Consider the following 18,676-nt stretch of genomic DNA (forward strand, 5'->3'; position numbering starts at 1 on the left):
ATTGGTGTACAGATATAATTGTTCAGTATTAAATAACAAAGTTAATATCTAATGACAAATAATAATTAATGTCCAACGTAAATGACAATACCGCATTCTTCGAAATAAGTTTAGATCCGACGCTCCATTGATATTTAACATTCATTATTCTTTAGAGAAAGAAGCTCAACAAAATACGCTGCTAGAAAAGTTGAGTTCCCGACATTGATACGGCTTGATTAGTATATTATCTATATTTATGGTATAATAATAGGGCGTTTATGAGTTTTCATTCTTCTAAAAAAAGTTCTTCAAATTCTATTCTTGGAACTTAGGTCAACATAACTGGATTCTCAGTGGCGTAGCTATCATAGAGCAAACCACGAAGGAGGATCTTGTTATAAGTATGCCATATTGTAGATTTATATAGTTAAAATTTTTGATCGGACCCTTGCTTGATGGTTGTTTGTTTGAATGGTTTCTTAAAGCAACGCCGCATCGAGTCTATATCCGCCTAGCCATTGGTAGCGCCCCAGTGTTAAGATGTCAGTAATACATTACTGTGCGTCAATTTATCCTGCCTATATTCTTTTTTAATTGTGTCACAAAGTGCACCTACATTTAGTCAGCTGCGCGATTTTTTTGTATATCTGATTGGCCGAAATACGGACAAGAAAGATAGACTGAGAGACACTAATTTCTGTCTGTAATTTCTAACTACAATTATGCGTAAATGTAAAATTTCTTTATAATATTAAAATGGAACCAACACTAATAAATGCTGGTAAATAATTATTTATCTTATTTCTGTATTCCCGCCTCATATACATGACACAAAAGGCGAAGCTGACTACCTGAATAACGTATCAAAGGTAAAGGAATTCAATCTAGAATGTCAAAAATTTCACGAGGGGAAACATTAAAATAAATTAACAATTATCAATAATCACAAGGTAGTTGATCTTTCGCCTGATCTCGCTCGGTCGTTTGGTATATTTTATCTTTATTATTTTTTAAAACTCAAACTGCAACTTTGAAATATTAATAAAAACATTTAATTTAAGAGAAGAAAAACTTTGTTCCGTAATCTTTATCAAGAGAAATATTTAAAATCCATTTTCTTTCATTTCTGTCACATTTAGAGGCAACTTCTTTACTCTGATAGTTATTGCGTCATTTCAAAAGGAAATACGAATCCCGATCCCCTGACCTACATCCCCTCTCCCTCCTTAACTCGACGAACATTTCAACGGACACCGAAGTAAGTTAATTATGCTAATAGCTTAGTTTCTCACTCGGAATGTTTTCCTGGATGAAATATCGCTCCAAATTGAAATATTGTTGTATACTGAACAGCGATCATTGATTTCTCAAACAGATGATTTTTTTTAGTTCGCTTTATAATGAGCTTCATGCTTGTTGATACATATGCCAATTGTCATTGTGTTGTTACGTTGTACAACAGATCTTTATTGCATACACACGCAATGAGTAAACTTAAAATCAAAATATACTTCATGCGAGTAGGCTCTTACAAGCACTTTTTATTCCTGATTCACTCGAAGATTAATTTGAACTTTATATACTCGGGGTATACTGGGGTTATATACAGTGTGTAGTATATAAAGTTATGTAAGGTCCAACATAGATCCCGTGTCAAGTAGTGAAACGTTAATATCAATCCGCGAAGGTAGCCGACGAACATTAGGTCAATAACTTTTCTGGCCTCAATAATAAAATCAAAAAAAAAATCAAAAACAAAAATCTTTATTCAATATAGAAGTGTTTACACTTGCTTATTGATTGTCAAAAATCTACCACCGGTTCGGAATTTAGCACCTCGGACCTGAGAAGAACCGGCGAAAGAAACTCAGCGGGATATTTTTTTTTTTTTTTCATTTTGCATGTACAATAATTATTATATTTTAGTTATTTGAAACAGCCTGGAGGCGATCATTTCATTCCCAAGGTGTGCAGTCAACTAAAAAGTCATTAGTGTTGTAATATCCTTTAGCACACAAACGCTTTTTAACGATTCTTTTGAATTTTATAATTGAATAATTTTGAACGTTTTCTGGGATCCTGTTGTAAAAACGTATACATTGCCCCAAAAAAGAGTTACTAACCCTGTGTAATCGGGTACTTGGAGTAACAAGTTTATTCTTGTTCCTAGTGTTAATAGAATGTACGTCACAATTTCAGGGAAAATCGTTTATGTTTTTGCGTACATACATAACATTATCAAAAACAAATTGAGAAGCGACAGTCATTATTTTAATTTCTTTAAATTTATCTCTTAACGAATCTTTTGGGCCCAGGTTATAAATTGCACGAATAGCCCTCTTCTGCAGTACAAAAATAGTATTAATGTCAGCTGCATTACCCCAGAGTAGGATGCCATACGACATTATACTGTGGAAATAACTGAAGTACACAAGGCGAGCCGTATCCACATCAGTCAAAAGTCTAATTTTTTTTGCCGCATAGGCTGCAGAGCTGAGTCTATTCGCCAACTTATTTATATGGGGGCCCCATTGGAGCTTAGAGTCTATTGTCATACCAAGGAACTCTGTTGATTCTAAAACATCTAATGCTTCCCCGTTTAAGCATACACTCGTTTTGACACATCTTACATTGGGAGTAGTGAATTTAATACATTTAGTCTTTTTACTATTTAACATTAAATTATTAACACTAAACCAATTTACTATTTCAGAGAGAGTATTGTTCACATCGTCATATATTGAAAGACGTCTTTTTATTTTAAAAATTAAAGAAGTATCATCAGCAAACAATACTATCTCGAGTTTATCACCTAGGAGATGTGGCAGGTCATTTATATAAACAAGGAAGAGGAATGGTCCAAGAATTGATCCTTAAGGGACCCCCACAGTAACTGGAGACCCGGGAGATCTCTTTTCATTTACATCAACCCTCTGAATCCGATTGCTCAGATACGAAATCAGAAGACTGAGTGCAGTGTCCCTAATTCCATAATGACGTAGCTTCCTGACCAAAGTTTCGTGTTGCACGCAATCAAAGGCCTTAGATAAATCACAAAATATCCCTAAGGCATCCTGTGACTCCTCCCAGGCCCTGTAAATATTTTTAACGAGCTCAACACCAGCGTCAGTTGTCGAGCGACCCCTTGTAAATCCAAATTGTTTCTTGTGTAGCAACTTGTTATTGTTAAAATGTACTAGCATTTGATTTAGTAATAACTTTTCAAAGATCTTGCTAAGAGTTGGTAGTACAGAGATGGGCCTATAGTTGTTGGGGTCTGATGTACTACCTGACTTAAATATTGGTAATACTCTACTATGTTTCATGAGGTCAGGAAACACGCCACTAAGGACACATTTATTAAATATAGTGACAAGGTAGGGTGCGATTACATCAATTATTGAATTGACTACCTTGACAGAGATCCCCCACAGACCGGCCGTTTTCTTAATATCTAGTGATCTGAAGGAACTTATTACATCACTTACACTTACTGTATTAAATTTAAAGCTAATATTACATTTTTCCACGTGGTTTTTTAATAATGATTCAGCAACGGTAGGAGAGAAATAAAATCTGTACACCTTAACTTAGCCTCATAAGCAATATAAAATTATATTGTCTGACTTTAATATTTGTAAAATTCATGAGCACAGCTGTACAAGAGGGCACGGCCTCTCCCTAGAAAGTGATGTCCCAAACAAGCCTGAGTCCTTTTTATAGAGGACTTATTTAAGATAAATTATTAAAAATATACTCGACTTAACCCTGACCTGTCTCTGAGAATTCCTTGACAGGAAAACTAAAAGACATAACTTTTTATTGGAACATATTATTATATGATCAGCAGCCGAACATATACGTCACTGAACTAACGCTGCCATTTGTCCTTCAAACAGTTCATATATTAAATATTGTATTTATAACTTGACGTTATCATTTCGGTAGATGATTTTCCAAAAGAAAATCTAATATCGTAATGTTTCTTTAGACAATACATTACTTCGTGCCTGCCATTTTCCTCCGTCAGCTTTCATTTCCAGGAGTCATTTCCCGTTTGTCGGGAGTCGTCCAAATCACTCGAATTAATGTAATTATATTGTTTTTAAGTAATTATTCTCAGAGCCTTTAAGTTAATCATTCGGTGCAAAGTGTTTTAAATGAAGGACGAATTATATCGTCCTACGATAGCACTTAAATTTTTGGCAGAATTAGAAAAAATTGTCAAACTAATATCATAATCTAAATTATCCAGAAAAACTACTTTATTACGCTTGTGTTTTAAATTTATTATAATTTCTCTGCGGGCGCTGTCATATACTTAGATATTTAATGTTTATTTTGAGGTATATCTTATTATGTCAAAAATCTCACATAAAATTGGCGTTGCGTTCTACATGTGAAAGATAATAAAAACATGAGAGGGTTTCGGTTTTAGTTTTAGGTAGAAAGTAGCCTTCTTAGGGGTTCAAAATTGGTTCGTATTTCATTAGTGGTTTAACAGTTAAAACAAACAGACAGGCAATCAAAATTGCTCCCGTCGCATACAAAATGTACACGTCACTATATATTTTGTATAGATAACTAGAAAATATATTATTCACAATGACCTTTGGGTACTGCTCGTGTAATATCTGAACACTAAAAATATATTATCCCGACATAAAATCTTGAATGCGACGAAGTACTGTACCCAAGAAGTTTGGCAGACTAAAATAAATTAATAAGTTATATTGTATTGGGTATTATAATTTAAATATTTCATGTCATGGACATCTTAAGCGAGAAATATTTATATAGCGGTGACAGACGAATGACCATAATATTTCGTTTCAGTAACGAAAGCACTTTAAGCGACGTCGAATCTAATAAGGCGATTGAATTTCACCGTGCGAAACAAAAATCGCTCTCATTTGCCACGCTTCCGCAGAACAAAGTTTATTATCTTGTTAATTCCAGCTCCAATAAATCTTGAAGGCCTGCGGAAACAGAGCGCCTTAGAAATAAATTAATTACAAGTGTACACGAGGCGTGTTTTATAGCTGCTCGGAACACCTCCGCAGACGGACCTACCTGACATAGCGGAGGGTTTTTAAAAAAACTTTATTATTTACAACTCTGAGAACTCATCACCATTACATGAGTACTCACGTACCTTATTTCCCATTGTTTAATCATTTATTTTTACCCTATTTGTATATATTTATTATGTGCAAAAAGAAATACAGCCCGTCCGTGCGGGTATCACCGCCATCGCATATTCTAACACCAAACAACACTTAGTATAATTGTGTTTCGGTTTGAAGGACGAGCGCCAGTGCAACTACACGCACAGGAGACATAATACCTGAGATTCCACGTTGGCGGCGCATTGGCGAACTTAATATTTCTTACAGTGCCAGTCTTCCATTACACACACATATTTTCGAGAAAGAAATGAAAAAATGAAAAAAACACTTCAGGACCAAATTCCATGTAAGCAAAGTTGCCGGCCAAGATTGTCTTATAATTTTATATAAAATTATAGGAATATTAAAATATTTCTATAAATTAAATGCAAAAATTCTTCAGACAAAAATAATTATTCAGAGAAGTTGTGCGGATTCTTCTAAACTTTTGAAAACAATTAAAACTTTGTTTCTTGTAGACATGCATTAATAGCTGCAGTTCGTAACTACGAAACCTTTTAGATTAAATTTCTAGTAGATCTTTCAGTGAGTTAATATTGAGAATATATAGAGTCGGTCTGACAGTTAAATATTAAACAGCGAACGCACTGAATTCTTATAATTAAATTTTCGAATACAATGTCTTTCATGTTACCTACATTTTCTAAAAATAGTTATACAATATTAAATCAAAACCTGATTATTTAATATTATAATATCTTACACATCACAAAAAATGTGTATCTTAATACATCTAGCTAACTAGCATGTGTGAGATGAAAAACATTACATTTTAATAAAAAAACCCTTTTGCACTGACTGTCTGCCATCTACTAGTATATTAGGAAACTACGTGAAAAGGAAATGTCTACATTTTATGCTATTGAACAATAGATGGCGCTGTACGATAGCTATGTTAAATAAAAAATGGTATGTTAAGGGTTAAATAAATATCGAAAAATAAATTAAATAAATTTATTTAAAACATCTTATTTATCAACCATGAAAATAATTCATTCATAATTTGTAGATAACGTAAAGCTCAATTTATTTTGTTTCACTCTATTCGTTGTCAAAGGTTGATTATTTGTCGTGTCTTCAATTTTCATAGAACAAGAAATCCTGAAAATGAAATGGTCATTATAGAGACATCTTGTTAACTAAAATATCAGAAAACGATGTCCTTATTGGCCGGAATGACAATAAATTACATTATTTGCTAATACAGCCTTTATTTACTAAATACATCTAACATGTTTAGCTCTATGGTACGATTATTGCCATCTATTGAGGATAATGACAACCTCGGTTAAGTTCAATGACAATTATTTTTATTGAAGGAACTGTGCCACATCGCGGCTAAAATTAGATCTCTATAAATAATTTTCCTGTCAAATTATAAACAATCAGAGGCGAATCATCATAAGGTGCCATCATTTCTTTTTTATAGTCGAGGTTTGCGGCCGAGCAAATGGACCACCTGGTATATGGTCCCCACCGTCCGACATCATCTCGGTAAGAAATATTAAACATTCCTTAGATTGCAATTGCGTCACCAACCTTGGAAGGTATGATGTGATGTCCCTCGTGCCTGTAGTTACACTGAGTATCCAAGTTGACGCTAATGTCTATGGGCGATGATGACCACTCACGACGAGGTGGCCCATTTACCATTTCACTTACCTATATATATATATAAATGATGAATGCTCGTTACATGTATGTACGTGATTCGTACTCACAATGAGAAAGCAAGTGCTAATGATCGCAGCTTTGTAGCGCACGTCGAGGTCTACCGGGAAGCGGATGGCGAAGCTGTCCCGGTCGGCGGCGGGCGCGCGCGCGAGGCCGCTCCAGCGCTTGCCGATGTCCCCGATACGTTTCTTGTCAGTGGAATATAACTGAAAGTTTACAATGTACTTTTTATATTCTATTCATTTGGTCTCATTCGTAAACATTTTGAAAAAAAAAAACAAATTCTATGAGTAGATTTGATATTTAAATTATTAACTTTCAACACTATTTGGTGATACCAATTAAAGAGCTTTTTTTAATTTAGATATTTAGAGTTCATACAATTACGTTCTACATGACGCAAAATAAAGTTAAACGACTTTATTGAGTAAGGTTTTTAAGTTTATAGTAATAATAAAAGCTTTGTTTAAATTATTTCATATAATCATTGAAGCCTGCAACATTTGTGAAGTTTTTGTAGAGACACTGTTAACGTAATTATACGATTAACGCATACCGACGTAACTATTGACCTTCTGTCGAACACTAAATATTTGATATTTATATAAATTAAATTCCAATGTTGGACACATTGGTGGTTCACACGAACCAACAAGACGAACGTTTACATCAGGCTTTTGAAATTTTAAATATTTTTATAATAAATATATATATAAACAATGTTTATATTGAATAAAATATTAAAATAAAGGCTAAGAAAATAATTATATTTGTACATACAAAAGTTTCATTGTAAATTTGATATTATATTAACTAGAGTAGAAAGCTTGATCTAATTACCTCAAAGTTGCATTCAGATGATATGGACACCGGTCCCTTGACCCTCACTACGGGGTGATCGTTGACATCGTTGATAGACAGCACCGGCTTGAAGAAGGTGACCTCCTTCCTCACGACCGCAGCGGCCTGCCCGCACAGCGCTACGTCCATCTTATCTGGACCGACAGTGTAGGGCCGACGGATTTTTATCACCTACAATTATTAAATGCTAACAGTAACGTAAAGTTAAACGTAAAGTTTTAATTTATCTTTAATCTTAAAATATATTATTATGCTGTTTTGTCAACGGCATCACAACTGTGTTCCAAATTATGAAGCAAGCGTTTGGGTAGAATTTATTTAGAATTTAGACAAAATGTTTTGACCTTCACGCACCATGTAATTGAGTTAAATAAGGGGTTGATTCAATGAATTTATTAAATACATGAAGTATTATTAAATCTTCAGTATTTTATGACATTTAATTCCAAATGCAATCTTATTTTATGGGTCTTGTGTTCGATCTGGGTGGTTACCATTCGTTCCATATCAATTCTAGATTCAAAGAATTTGTGAGCCAATGTAATAACATACATTAGAGATATTAACATCAAATGGTGGCACTTTGTTGAGGACGATTTGGCAGGGTGGTGGAAGGTAATTTGACTTATCGCAGTGCCGGTGTCTACGGATGATGGTAATCATTTACCATCAAGTCGCCTGAGTAAATATAAAAACGAATATTATCTTTTTAACTAATATGTCATATTATGAAGTAAATTATCAATTTTTAATTTTTAATATACTTTAAAGTGTAAAGTGTTTTCTTTTAATTATATATTACATAAGACAAACTTCAATTTCCGGTTCAAACCCTTTCCGGTACTTAAGTGCTATGTAATTTCATCCGTTAAACGTTTCGGTAACCGAGAATTTCATTTGTGTTTTGTATTATTTTGTCGGGATAAAATGAAATAAAATACAATGTGAATGTAAGTGTGGCAGTCAGTCACTGAACCGAGACTTATGCAGTTAAGTATTGATATAACCTGAGGGCAGGATATGAAAATATGCATATAAATTACCAGTTAAAGAGGAAAAACATTGATGCGGACTGAAAGAAAAACTCTATTTCACGAAAATTACATCATTATATTGTCTAAATATATATATATATATACTATATTGAACAACAAAAAAAGCTTTTTTTGAGCTAGGAACGCGGACAGTATCCGTAGAAGACAAACAAACAAAACATTTATTATTAGTTATTAACAATATTATTATAAGCCCTCAAAGGTTCACCTTAACAAAATTCTGTAATATCCCTTGGATTTTAGAGTGGTAATCATAACTCATAAGGTCAAGGGTCAGTGTTGCGTGCCTTTGCGTGTTAGCTGTTAAGTTTGTGGCAACATTTATGATTACAGCCCACATAATTGTACGCTGTACATTTCGGATATAATATCGTGATAATGTAAATCAGTAATTTTTCTTACAGAACTTTATTGTCCAGTTATATAAATTGAACTTAATGTCAATTTTATTTTAAAATTATTTAACCTCATAATTAAATAAATATTACAATTTATATGTTAGTAATCTATGAATTTTATAAAATTTAAAGATACGATCGTGTTGCCATAGCTTCTAAATCAATGTACCTAAATAAATAAATTAACATATATAACTTACTACATCTTCCACAATTAAGGATTTGTATGAATACCCGTCATGAAAAAAAAAATGAACAATAAATTTATCCCAAATATATTATTGTTATGGCAACATCATTTTGAAAACTTTATTAAATCGTGTACCCAAAAATGTTTAAATGTACAATATATTCAAAACCAATAAAGCATTCATCGACTATTACATCGAGGTAGAGTGCTCGAATTATAAGAACCGTTTTCGTTCCAAAGGCTTCAAATTTACATGTAAATGTATTAACAAATTTTTAGTGCCTCGTGGTTTAGTGGCTAGCTGATGAGGCCGCAATCCAATTTCAAAATTTTCAGAACAGAAAACAATACCAAGATGACCCGGATGAATTAACAAAATGTTGAGTCTGGTGAGTCTGGATATTAGTGTTTATGCTCTCATGCCTCGGAAAGGAATCACTTTCAGATCGTTTCATATTACCTGTCCCAATTAATTATGAATTATGATCTCGTGAAACTTGCTGATCGATGGCTAGTCGCTCTGGAGACAGGTCGCCGTAACCAAAATCGGTCTGGTTAATAAACTTACCTCTTTATCGTTTGTATCAAATACATCGATTTCAAACGCTCTGCTCTTGCCGACCAGCACTCTGTTCAAAATTCCCGAGTCTTCCTTCGCGTACAGCAAAACTGCGCCCTCTGCGGTCAGCACCACGTATTTGTTATTGACGTAGGATCCAGACTGCTCCCTTATCAAAACGCGATCCAGAGTCTTCAGCAATTCGATACCTGAAAACCAGAAATTGAAGTTGATTACAAATTAGTCCAGTCTTATTTAGTCTAATCAGTGATGCAGTAAAACATGGTAAAAACTGTTAACGGAACTGTCTCATGTCACCAAACCGCCGGGAAGCAGCGTGATGCAATACGCTCCAAGCCTCCTGCACAACTTGACAGCCATAGAAAAGATTTACTTTGCAATCGAGAATAAAGTTTGAATGAAAAAATTCAAGAAAAATTACTTTTAAATTCATTCAAATTCAACAAGTGAACGATTATAAGCCAAAGATTTATAAACAAACGCATAAACTTTACTAACTAAAACCAGAGCGCATTTATTCGCGTTCTGACAGCGGAATAGTGTGTTGAAAAGTTGTATCATTTCACTTCTTCGTTTCGAAGTTATTATGTAACTGAAAAACAAACAGCGAATCGTCTGGACACATGAGCGGTGATGCGGGTGGGCCACTTCACGAATCGTTGCTATAAATCTTAGCTTAATATATGAAAGTTCTTAAAAACTATGTAGCTAAATAAATTGGGTCGTAAATTCTTCTGCGTGTTCTGATTTTTCGAATGAATAGAAATACAGGTGGTAAAAATACGCTGTATTGAAAATATCGCTTCAAAATAGACAATTTGTTATTTTTGAAATCGTTTAAAAATACTTGAGTAAATAGATTTTATAATTTCATTCTTTTAACAATTATTTCACTTCTATAATAAAATATATATATTCTACTAGATAGTACGAAGGCAATTAAATTAACGTATGTTTATCCACCAACCCGCTTTATTATTATTAGTGTGGTGGAATAAGGTCCACATCATCTCAGCGGTAGGCAAGGTAAGGCAGGCGGTCTAAGCTTAGCAGAGGTACCTTTATTTTGATTTTGTACAAAAATCTTTATCAAGAACTAACTACCCCATCGGACTTCACGCGTGAAATTATAGATTTGTAGCATACAGAGTAATGACAAATGATAATCTTGTTTACTTTAATAAAAACCGGCCGTGTGCGAGTCGGACTCGCGCACGAAGGGTTCCGTACCATTGACTAGGTAAACAACAGTAGGTACATTCATTGATATCGAGCAAATATAGGCAAAAAATCGCGTTATTTGTATGCGAGCCCCTCCTTAAATATTTATTTTATTCTGTTTTTAGTATTTATTGTTATAGCGGCAACGAAAATACATAATTTGTGAAAACTTCAACTGTCTAGCTATCGCGGTTCTTGAGATACAGCCTGGTGACAGACAGACGGACGGACAGACAACGAACTCTAAGTAATAGGGTCCCGTTTTAATCCTTTGGGTACGGAACCCTAAACACGATAGGTATCGCGGGACATTCGGTGGGAACGAATTTGCTTTACTACAATACTACTGCTTTACTATAATATACTTTAGTCAATCAAATCTATACTAATATTATAAATGTGACATTCACTCTGTCTGTCTATCTGTGGCTCTTTCACGGCTAAACCATTGAACGGAATTTGATAAAATTTGGTATGATGCAAGCTTGAACTCATAGAAATTGGGTGATTTTTATGCCTTACACCTGACGACAACCTCACAATCATTATATAGTATAAAACAAAGTCGCTTACCGATGTCTGCCCCTATATGTGCTTAAATCGAATCACCTAATGACTGAAAAACTGTGAATGTTGTGAGACATTCTGCAGTATATTTAGTATCAGCATGGCACCCGTGCGAAGCCGGGGCGGGTCGCTAGTACATAATAAAATTAGAAGATATCAACTATTCCGAATTATTTGTTAGCAAAAAATCGCCGCGATATGGGCGGTCGGGTTGCTAGTTAGCGTATAAATATCTTATTGAAATATTAATAAAGTGTATAAGTATCCTTACCTGTAGCAGCTGTATTGCCGGCTTCCATCTTGTTTCCGATGTTTCGTGTTCGTCGATCCTTTATAACTCAGCTTACACTATTATTCCATTAAATAACGAATCGTTTACGAATACATTATTGCTATTTAGTAATTTTAATAATTCATATAATTAATTTTATATCACTTAAAACACGTATTCTATTATTTAGTCTATTCGTGCTGAGAAGTTACATAATGGTGAAAAAATAAAGTGTTATATAACGCTGTAACTTTTAAGGGATAGGGAAGTCTACTTGTATTGCATGTTTCCGGATAAAAGTACCCTGTATCAATTTCCGAGCTAAAGGCAAACCAGTACTTTTATTTTTAAGCTATAAACATATACGTAATAACAGTAAAATATGTTATATATTATTATGTAAGTACAAATTATTCGTAAACGTAACAAAAGCTCCTAAATATAAAATTACGTGCGATAGTTATTATAACTGAGCCGACACCATCAACATCAACCTTGTTCGCACGGAAATATTAAGGGTTATTTACAGTGAAATGTTTCTAATTAATGTGTTATTTACTTTAATAAGCATATTGTTATATGACGTGACGAGCGATATGAAAGTCACCGTTTTTTTTTTGTTTAGTTTTGTTTTGAGTAAAATATGGAAAGACTTTGAAGGCTTTTCAAGTTCAAGGTCAATTTCCACCCATTCATCAGATATTCGAACGTCAAACAGTAATACTTAGTACTCCCAAGATTGGTGGTGCGTTGGCGATGTAAGGAATGGATAGACTATGGGACAGTGGTTAGGATTTACCATCCGGTGGCCTTTTCGTCAGTCCGCATACGTATTTGATTAAAAAAAAAATACATATAGTAATAAAAATGCATAAATACATCTAACATACGAATAGACGCGAATTGACTGACATTTACATTATACAAAGATATAATTTAATAAGTATGCTTTAATATGACTTGTCACACACGTCCTAACATAAGTAATTTTCACATAGTAAGTCATTGATCCCTTACCACAAAGAAAGAGGTTAGTCAGACAGAAAAGCGCAAGATAAATAACGGTTTTTAGATGGAGAACTAAATAAAAGATTATAAAACTCTTAGTCAGCTATTTTATTTTATATAAGTCGCGTTCTAAGCGCAATAGGTATTTAGCACGCAGTCATTAGTTAAGTTGTACGTGTTCTAACCACTGAGCCATCTCGGATTCTGACATCCATGTATTCACCGACTTGCTCCTAAATCTTCTCCTCGAAAAGAGAGGCCTTAGTGCAACAGTGAGACACTTAAAAGCTGCTACTTTAATATTATTAAATTTTTAGAGCACAGGGACTGGCTGATTGATTTGAGACATTGAGTAAATAAATACGGAAAAGGAAGGAACGAATATTCGATTTAAATTTATAACGGTAGCGCACAATAGCGTTACTGTAAATGGTTATGATTTCAGCCCATACTTTAAATGACATCTTGTTAATACAAAACAAAACATAGAAAGAAGTCAACAAATTGGCTATGTAAAATTAGAGAATGTTGCACATGAAATATTAACAGTTAGCGGTATCTGGGATCTACCTCGATTGAATAGTTTTAATCGGTCAAGTCGTTTTCAAGTGATCTGGTGATCATACATAGAGAAGAACATCAAAAGTAAGCGTTGGAAATATCACCTTATATTTTTTTTCAAAACTGTTGAAAAGCCTCTCAAGCCTCAGGTAATAAATGTGTTAACGCTATACAAATGATGGTGAGCTTTGCCAGCCTGACTCTGTACCACCTTCTCGTCTATTGTTCTACAAACATGACATGAAGAGGAATCCTTCATTTATTGGTGATTACCGGTCCAAAGGGCAAATGAGCCAATGTAGTAAAAGACAAAATATTTATTGTAATATATATAATATACATAAATAATTACTGTACAAATCATGACCGCTTGGAATGGTGGCAAAAATGCTATCAGCATTTCCCCGTTGGATCGCAATTCCAATCCTCTGGGCAAAATATCCTCCTGTCACCAGCACTATACAGATACATAACATATTAGTTCCTAAGGTAGACGGTATGACTTGAATTGAAAATGAGCGCCGGTACCTATTCACCATCACGTGGAAATTGCCTGCCTTCATGAAATTAAATAAAAAAGCCGTTAGAAGTAATAAAATTGTCTATCAAATAAACATCGTGAGCGGAGTTGTATGGTATGAACATCGAAGTAGTTTTTGAATAAATAATCACCGTATATTTAGTTAAATGTAATAAACATGCAATCGTAAAGTAAGTATTTATTATTAGACCGTCTTTATAATAATCGTGTTGAAAATATATTACTTACAAAGAGAACTAGAATTAATTTCCAATGATTATAACTTAAATATTGATACAAGATTTTATTTAAAAACCATGGTCCGACCTCTCACATAACAATAAAAATATTTGTCAATATAAGAACATAACCTTCTGTTTTGAGTTGGTTAAAAATAAAACATGTAGGAAATTGATAAAGTGTACATTATATTCCGAGAAAATAAAATGAATCGATTCGACGTATATATATAATCAAATCTGTGCGTCAAACTAGATAGTAATTACACAGCACTTCTTACTTGACTTCATCAACTTTAAACATTTAATACTTTAATATTAAAAAAATATATATGTTGCTATAATTACATACATAATAATGTTAAAATAACGTATAATATTGAGCTATTCAACTGACATACCTAAAATATCTTTAATTACTGTTATTACTACAAACATTAGAATATAATTAATATAATATAATGATCATAAAGTTAAGGTAATGCTTTATTACGACGAAAATATACCATAGAGTATAGAGACCATAGAGTAAATTATGACGGTATAAAAAAAAATAGCAACGAATTTAGAAACAGAAAATATCTCATGTTATTAAATTAACTCGTACAAAAGCTATATCCATTTAAACTATTTTATTTTTTAGCTAATTGTCAATATTATGGATGGAGGAAGTTCTAAATACTCTTTAGACCACCCGTGAGCAAATACCAGCTTAGTGTAATTGAAAAACAAAATGTACATACAAACATCGGATAATATTTATAAAATCCAAAGTTAATTTTTCAGTAAGGTCTCAAGTAACCAAAACCAAAAACCCATCGATGTACCACCTAAAATAATATGCACTGAATTATGAATTTCGTTTACTTTTATATACATTAAAATCCATTCTTAAGAAGTTGAACTAAACTAAAACAACTATTACTAACCGGATTAAGCTTAAATTTATGTTACGCACTTAAGAAATTTTAGTTGTATTTTGCTACTTTAATACTATAAATTTGAAAAAATATTTACAGGTATTTTCTAAAACAAAAAGTTTCACTGCTATACGGAACACCAGAACTATTTATTAAAATGTTGCTCGCACACTTTAATTTATAAATTATTTTTCCACGAGAGTATAGAGTATCCTGTATTATCGGTCACAAGTCCCAACCCACCCTCGCGTTCCGCGCTCCGTTTGATACTGAAGTGATATAACTCTTTGGTACGGTCAGCTGAAAACTTGCTATTAGCGTTCCTATCGAAATAATTTAGTTACGTTATTTTAAAAAGGTTACCTTACAGACTTATCTCAAGCGTTTATGTGGAGCAAGCATGTGTTTGAGTAAAGACACGTAATTCCTTTGAAGAACGCTCTGCCACGTTGTGAACGCACTGCACGGGTACTATCCCAAAGCTTTTATCAGATAGTAAAAGTCAACAAAGGTTTTAAGACGTAAACGACATTAGTTTTTTAAATTTAATTTTGTAATATCCAACATTGCACGATGCTACTTATACTACAAAAACAGCTTCGATACTTTTATTCAATTTTTATAACAGTCGAACGTCCAGCCTGTCCACCATCTACCCATCTTATTCCAAAGCAGGTAATAATGTACTAGATAATTTTATAACACCGATATGAGTAAGACAAATTATTATAGATAAGAATGATATTCGTTTACATTACGAAACTCTAAATTTATAATGAGCCGATGCGCACTGTACCCATGACGTTGTGTACACTGGCTCGGGGGCTGGAAGGGGTATTTGCGACACCATAAAAGTATATACTCACTTGGCACTTATGCCCCGCCCTAATAAGCGTTGATTTTAAAATTCTTAGTACGAATATATTATTAATTAATCAATATATTGTTTATTAAATGACCTGATACAATATATTTATAATTAATCTATCGAGAAGAACAAGCAAAAAATCAGTAGTCATTTCAGTCAATAAAATAATACATGAATGTTAATATTCCTATCAAATGAAGAGAGTCCTTAGTCGAATTTACGCTGTTACTTTAATGTCTGGGTTGGTATCACTCACTTATTAGTTATATACCGCTGAAAAGCAATATACTTATTGACATCGCCACGCAGATTAATCGGTGGGCACATGCCTCCATATGAACTCGAAAAGAAAAAACCTAGTAAGCCACTTTATATCCAAAACCAAAAGTTGTAGAAGCTCGGTCCACGTTTTTGCTCCGAGGTCCTTCTGTAACAAAACTCTGTAAAACTTATTCCATTCAAATGCATATATTTTTAAAAGTAACGTACGATAATTCCAATCATACGATGTTTTATTTAGACATCGGGAGCGCAATACAATATCGCTAATTCTCCGAGCTCTTTAGCTCTTGAACAGCGAACTCTAGAAATGGTTTCATTCAAGTATCTAGAGTACTTTTATGAAATGTTGTAGTGGTGTGCGGACTTGAATGATAGAGTAAAATTACAAAATCAAAACGCCTTGGAAATTATGCTATATTTTTTTAATGATAACCTATATCATTACAGGAAAGGCAAATATGCCACCTGATGGTGATCACCACCGCCCTTACCGTCACAGTTACAAGGTTACAAAGAACAAACATCTCACCGCAACAAATATTTGATAGCAGCAGTTGCTATGCTATTACCGTACTAGTCCCACTGGCATTATCTCTCATCTCATTATTTACTGCTATTTTTGGTGAATTTCACCTTCGAACATCTCGACAGAATTCTAAGTTTCACCCGCACCACCTAGATGTCCGAAAATCCACGCGATTTTTAAGACATTTTCTGCCTCGCATAACCACTCTGTGGAACCAGCTTTCGGTGTTTTTTTTCCGAACCGATACGACTTCGGAACTTTCAAGTAAAGAGCGTACTTAAAGGCCGCCAACGCACCTGCAAGCCCCCAGTGTTGCAGATGTTCATGGGCGGTTGTAGTCACTTTCCATCAGGTGAGCCTCCTGCTCGTTTGCCACCTATGACATGACATAAAAAAATATGAAAATATTGGCCATATTCGATAAATATCTGCATGTTTTATGCACGAAGCCATGCCGGCTAGTAATGCGAGTAGCATTGACAGGGTTAACAAGGCATTATTAATAGGTACGGTTAAATTTAGATATACTACTTGTAGCTTTAATTATTTATGTTATCATTTATTTTACTATATACTAGAAAACACATTTAGAATTGACTGTCATTTCAAAAATAAAACCCGATTAAATTATAAACTATTTATTTTTAAATTTTTAAATTACATAACAAACTCATAATACATAGTATATAAATATATTAAACTATCAGTCTGGAAACTAAATAATGATAAATAAACGTTACATTTATATCAAGCCACACGTTTAGGCCTTATCATCTGCAGATTTGTCTTGAATTGCTATTTTTCGTTCTGGGAGTGGTTCAGCCCTAAACGCCACTAACTTCAGTTTTCCCTTATCAAGATGACACTCGACCCTCTCTGGGGGAAAGCCCTCCGGTAACAGGAAACGTCTTTCGAAGTGACTCTTCGTCCATCCATCTTCGCGCTTAATTTCTTTCTTGCCTTCTATCATAATCTCGTTACCGACTGTTTTCACCTCGATCTGTTCTGGTGTAAAATTCTGAACATCCAAATGCACTTCAATTTTTTTTCCGTCCACTTTGATTTCTGAGTCGGAGTAGATTCCTTCGATTCCATGCTGCTCTTTCTCCACAGGGGCCGAAATCTGTCTAATAAACTTCACCGGATCGCGGAAGAAAGGATCTTTGGCGAAAACAGCAAATGGATCTTCTAAAATCCTTGCAACTGGATCCCGGTAAGCCACATTTCTCAAATGACGCAACCAATATGGCATAAGAGACATTGTTTTTGTTTGTTTTTCGTCGTGTATGTAAACAGCTCGTTTGTTTGTATTCGACTGACGCGCCCTCCCGCAGTTTCCGTGCTTATATACCTCCCGTAATCGCGCCACCTATATTCCAGAAGCGGCTTGAATTATCTCGAATTTTCTAGAGAATGATAGAACATTGCATCAGTGCCATCTGTTGTTACGTAGATCATTTATCTACTTAAGATTCTAGAAACGTTATTTTATTTATTTATTCAGATTGTTATATATATAAAAAAAATACATAAATATTAGTAAAAGCTACGTTGTTATTCAATGTGTTCTATCTTTTTATTTAAGTACTTTTTTATTCCAGTCTTCTATACAGCGCCATCTTGAGGCGAGTAGTTAAAACTAAAAGAATATAATTTTTATTTTTTTATATAAAAAACCATAAGATTTTAGAAAATAATGATTTAACTTTTTTTTTATCTCAATAATATAATAAATGTATAATCATTTCAAGGAATGATTTAAGT

General features: G+C 33.7%; 2 protein-coding genes across 2 annotated transcripts; both read right to left on the reverse strand.

Annotated features, from left to right (window-relative positions):
* Nucleotides 1–6,175: 6,175 nt before the first annotated feature.
* On the reverse strand, nt 6,176–12,055 carry LOC113398214 (phospholipid scramblase 3-like). The gene is made up of 5 exons (XM_026636836.2): nt 11,989–12,055; nt 9,918–10,117; nt 7,686–7,877; nt 6,893–7,051; nt 6,176–6,272 (listed from the first exon to the last, which is right to left on the reverse strand). Exons 1-5 carry the CDS (start codon nt 12,014–12,016, stop codon nt 6,249–6,251), a joined length of 603 nt encoding a protein of 200 aa, XP_026492621.1. The 5' UTR covers nt 12,017–12,055; the 3' UTR covers nt 6,176–6,248.
* Nucleotides 12,056–17,534: 5,479 nt separating this feature from the next.
* LOC113398211 (heat shock protein Hsp-12.2-like) lies at nt 17,535–18,244 on the reverse strand. Its single transcript, XM_026636832.2, has one exon. It carries the CDS (start codon nt 18,171–18,173, stop codon nt 17,673–17,675), a length of 501 nt encoding a protein of 166 aa, XP_026492617.1. The 5' UTR covers nt 18,174–18,244; the 3' UTR covers nt 17,535–17,672.
* Nucleotides 18,245–18,676: the final 432 nt, after the last annotated feature.

This window comes from Vanessa tameamea, chromosome 2 (genome assembly GCF_037043105.1).
Source record: "Vanessa tameamea isolate UH-Manoa-2023 chromosome 2, ilVanTame1 primary haplotype, whole genome shotgun sequence".
Taxonomy (NCBI): Eukaryota; Metazoa; Arthropoda; class Insecta; order Lepidoptera; family Nymphalidae; genus Vanessa; species Vanessa tameamea.